This window comes from Antrostomus carolinensis, unplaced genomic scaffold (assembly GCF_000700745.2).
Source record: "Antrostomus carolinensis isolate BGI_N321 unplaced genomic scaffold, ASM70074v2 scaffold18528, whole genome shotgun sequence".
Taxonomy (NCBI): Eukaryota; Metazoa; Chordata; class Aves; order Caprimulgiformes; family Caprimulgidae; genus Antrostomus; species Antrostomus carolinensis.
Window position 1 is genome coordinate 6309 of NW_010331108.1, and position 5244 is coordinate 11552.

The window sequence follows — 5244 nt, forward strand, 5'->3', positions numbered from 1 at the left end:
AAGTTCTCCTAAGATGCTGACTTCAGTGGGTTTTGGATTAAACCACTAGTGAAGTTACCAAAGCAAAATTTAATTGCTGTCAGCTATCAATCTGCTATGCTTCAGGATAAGAGATCTTAACTATGTCATTTCAGGGCCTATGGGCAAACTCAGTCCTCAGAGGAAGCTGGAGTTACAGACAGATAAGACACAAGAATGCAACACTTTCATCAGTAAGATTTTTACTGTCATCAGAAACAGAGTTTCATTAGAATGGAAAAAGAACACAAGTGTTTATATGCATCATGCAAAGTAAAGTTAAGAACCTGGAGGCTTATGTCATACGGTATCTATCATGCATTCCCCAAGGAGTCCACTTTCTCTTAGAGAGCTTGTGGCATGATCCCCTTAACTCAAGGAAAAAGACTAACTGTTTGGTTTGTAATCTTTATGCCACCATCAAGAAAAAAAGAAGGCTCTGTCCAAGGTATGAAATTTCCTTCAAGTGAATAAAAGACATTTGGAGAGAGAAAATGTAAAATGAGGTATTTAATAAACTACAGGAAAAAAGAAAGCGCCTAGACTGCTTTGAAAAATATCTTAGATATTTTACATATGCAATTCTTACATTCACCTGATTGTGGGTCAAGTTTTGTATAAACTATTTATACCTTTTGCTCTTCCTAATCTGTGCTTTTCATATTTTTGCTTCACTAGACGTCAGATCTAAAGGCTGGAAGAAAGCATTGTTACTTTGAGGACAGTTATTATGACAGACACAGGTGTTGATCAACATCATTGGCTTTTTTAGGACTTTGCCCTGAGGACAGCGGAACTCAACTTGAATCGTTTTGGTGTTGTGTGGGGTACAGCATCGCCCATCATTGCAGAGGCCACAGTAACGAGGTTTGTACGACTGCACACTAGTGCAGTTCTTGTATTCAAAGCGAACAGCTTTCAGGGACTTCTTTGTTCGGACACATTTCTTCCCTTTCTAAGAGAAATACAAAGAGACATTAGATACCTCATAGCATAAGACAGAAAGCAGTTAAAAACTGATATGCAAGGGTATAGGTCTACTCTGGAAACTGAAATTTGTTGTCTTTGCTTGTTTGACAGCAGTAAGACTCTGTAGTTACTTCAGTAGTTACTTACAGGTAACTCCTGCAAGATCTGCCCTTTGACAGCAGTGTCAAGTAATAAATGATAAATAATTAAAGCCCACTCTTGTCATCTGAGACAAGCCAAACCAAAATTCATTATGAAACTATACTCTACTGAAAAACTTCTCAGGATAGTGTAGTTCCATCAGAGAATCAGGAAGCCAAATGAGCAATTTACAGGACTAGATTCAGGGGAAAAAAAAGAGAGTTAAAACAAACCTCAAAAGTCATTGCCAATTCTTGTGACCCAAAGTAGAATCAGCTTTATCTGTGTTACTCTTAATAGATGGTTGTCTAACTTGTCTTTGGAAGTCTTCAGTGACAGAGATTCCACATCTGCCCCTGACAATCCTAACAGCTCACTATTCTTACTGTTTGGAAGGTTTTCACTCATGTCTTAATTTTCATGCAGTCTAAATTCACCATTTCTTATTGTATCCCCCATGGACTCAGAACAGGCTGCAATAGTTCAATCCTTTTTTCCCTAGCAAAACATGTCTTCTAGACCTCTGACCATCCTTGTTAGTCTCTCCAACTCTTCCCAAATGTGTAATATCCTTTCAAAACACAGTATTTTAAACTGCACAGCGTATTCAGCAAAGGTCTTAGCAATGCTTTCCAACACTGAGAACATTACACAAAGTGATAGTCCTCTTACCCAGCTACATGGTATAGTAACACTTGGATAATGTGTAGGAGCAGCAAAAAAGTGAGTTCCCTTAGACAAACATTTATTGCACCTAATGTGTCAGTGTTGGATTCCTTTTAGAAAAAGCATCATAAGGATTAAGGTGTAATTCCCCCAAGCAGATTTTGCAGGATTTCACACATTTCTCTTTAGTTCCAGATGCTCAACAGACCCGAAATCTGATATATCCATCCCGCATGTCTGGAGCAGCTCTAAAGTATACACATAGGTAGTTCAGCTGCATCAGTGGGAGAAGTTAGACTGCATGAGTTGTCAAAATACTCTACACATGCAATACATGTGACCTGTTTGGGATGGTTTAATTATCATAGAATCACAGAATAGTTTGTGTTGGAAGGGACTTTTAGAGGTCATCTGGTCCAACCCTCCTGCAGTGAGCAGAGACATCTTCAACTCCATCACCACCTTCATTGTAAAAAGTCTCTTCCTTGGATCTAGTCTGAATCTACTCTCTTTTAGTTTAAAACCATTACCCCTTGTCCTATCGCTACAGGCCTTGATAAAAAGTCTTTCTCCATCTTTCTCCTTTAAGTATCGAAAGGCTGCAATAAGGTCTCCCCAGAGCCTTCTCTTCTCTAGGCTGAACAAACCCCAACTCTCTCAGCCTTTCCTCATAGGACACATGCTCCAGCCATCTGATCATTTCAGTGTCCCTCATCTGGATCTGCTCTAATAGGTCCACATCTTTCCTGTGCTGAAGACTCCAGAACTGGATGCAGTACTGCAGGTGGGGTGTCACCAGATCAGAGTAGAGGGGCAGAATCATATCCCTCAAGCTGATGGAGGTGCAGCACAAAGCTACTGAGCAAACACAGCGAGATTTAATGCCTTCCAAAAAAGCCCTTGCTGCACTTATGCTAAAAGGTGTATCTACATACACTTGCATCTGGAGCATACTAGACCATAATATTGCAACCCTGGAATTACAGCTGAACAGACCCAGCTCCCCTGCCAGTCTTTGCAGCGTACCTTATCAGACGGCTCTTCATTTTCACAAGGTCTTATCATGCAAAGCCGTGTCTGCTTCACCATCTCACACTGTTGATTTCTGTTGGTAACACGGGTGGAAAAGCCCATTCCACAGCTTTTGGAACAAGCACTCCATTCTGTTGTCTGCTCAATACAATTGGCACTTGAATCCGACACATCGATGCCGAGTGTGGCCTCTCGTCTGTAGGCTGGAGACAAAACCCCACAGAACTTTGTTACAAGGAAAACTCATGTAAAAACACAGTATTTAATTGAGCTCTACCACATCTGGGAAGAAACATATGAGACAAAAAAATGTGCCAAATCCATGCTTTTCACAGGATGTAGGAATTTTATAAGCTGCCTTTTTAGGAGCCCTGGATGGCAACTTCCTGCATCTAAAAATATCAGAAAGGTGTGTGCCAGTGTAATTAGCAAAGCGTTTAGATTCGGTTCACTCAGGTCCACTCAGCTAGAAGAGTTATTGCCAATTTTTTAACCAGTTTAGAACTCTACTTTAATAACTCTTTATTCCTCACTCTTTACAATGGAAATACATCACAAATCTGTAGTAAAGGTATGTCGGAAAAATATTTATATTAGATATGATTTGAAAGAGGCTGAATGATTTATCTAAACTAATAAACAGCATGGAAGTAAAATCCTTTACTCTGAGAGTCATAAAGTCACCCAATCTTGTCAATCATTGACAGATCATAGCCAGGGTGGTGGTGGGGAGGGAGGAAGGAGGTAATTTCCAGCCGTTATCACAGCTACTCAAAAGTCATAGCCAGCTCTGATCATCGTCCTGCCCTCATGGCAGTGTTAGGTGTATTATGCAAATATTGCTAACTGTATAGTTTGGTTCAGCTGTTATTGGAGAAGTAAAGAGAATGAGGCAACACGACTGGGCCGTCAGTCACAGCTCTTGCTGTTAAGCTCCTCTACAACATTTTTGCCTTCTGCATGGTAAAGCTCCAAAAAGGTGGGCGCCCAAGAGGGATGGTCATTGCTAGAAAGAATGCACACAATCCATCTGTAGGCATTTTACAGATTAGCCTGACCCTGTCAAACAAATCAAAGGAAAAGCAGTAGAAAGGTGGCAAGCTTTTTGTTTATATTTTATCTGCCTTACAACTGACATTTCATAGGACTTGGACAAGTTATTGGAGCTTTTCTTCCTGGATCCTTCCTTATTTGTTTTTCAAATGGTTTATCTGAGTTTCAGCATAACTAACTGCTTAAGACCACAAAGAGCAGTGACTGGAAGAGAATGCAGTGCCCTCAGCTCTCAGTAAAAGTAGCTTATGAAAATTCATGTTGAACTAATTGTCTAAATTAAAGGGAATGGAGACATAATTCAGTAATAAAACAGGGGGGAGAAATTATGTAGCTTTATTTTTTCAATTACAATAGTAGTTTATGAGTTCTGTGTTTTGGAATGGGATTTTTTTTCAGATCCACTCACTGTGTTTATAACCACTGCTTCTCCAAGTACTTCGTAATGCTTTTGATGCCAACAATAATGATGAGAGCTGTAGCACAGACAGGCAGGAATTTGTTGGCATTTTAGCTATCATGCTGACCAACTGTAATAGCTGGGGAATTTAAGGGGGAAAAAAAGTCTCTTGCAGACTGAGCTGTTAGAATAGTATTTATGATGCAACATATTCTTGCAGAGCAACTAGCAAGACTGCAGCTTTGATCTAGGAGTGGAAATAATGTTTGGAGGATTATAAGCTTGTCTCTGTTTTATTCCACTGACTGAACTACCCTGTACCAGATAAACAGCAGTTTTGGAATTGGGAACTAACTCAAGTTAGCTACCTTTTAAAACTGCTATGCACATTCCTCCTCTGAGTATCTTTCCTTTCACCTATCGAGCTCTGTCTTTACTCATAACCACTGGTATACTTACTAGTGATTCTAGATGAGAAAAAAAAGAGCAGAAAAAATGATCATACAAAGCAACACATCTTAGATTTGGCCACCCCATGGATATTTCCAGTATGATATCACCGCCTCCTCACAACGACTGTGATAATTAGTTTTAGTTTCCTCCCCAGCCATAGCAAAACCTCCCAAAATCACTTCATCTTTAGGGTCACAGATCCACTTCTCACAGCACTCTCCCGGGACTTCGATTTTTCTGGGGAAAGGGCAGTCGGGGCCGGGAAGCAGCAGGTCCAGGTTGCAGCGGGGCAGCCAGCCGATCTGTCCGTCCCGGCAGGTGCACTGGTACTTGCAGCTGGGCTGGAAGGTCTCCCCGTTGCGATAAATCATCCCATCGAACACGCAGTTGTCTCCCTCCAGCACTAGCGAGACAAGTGAACGCACTTCACTGAGGCCGAGGGCACCCGGCGCCCTCCCCGTGCCTCCCCCTGAGCGGCCACACCCGACAGCCCTGCCCCAGCAGGGCCAGAG

General features: G+C 41.4%; 1 protein-coding gene across 1 annotated transcript; it reads right to left on the reverse strand.

Moving 5' to 3' along the window:
• Window positions 1–280: 280 nt before the first annotated feature.
• CCN3 (cellular communication network factor 3) lies at window positions 281–5156 on the reverse strand (the record flags this gene model as incomplete). Its single annotated transcript, XM_010173125.2, is given in 4 exon segments — window positions 281–973; window positions 2821–3032; window positions 4887–5133; window positions 5135–5156. Coding segments are annotated over 4 exon segments (778 nt in total), but the record flags the coding sequence as incomplete, so codon positions are not given.
• Between the last annotated feature and the right edge of the window lie 88 nt (window positions 5157–5244).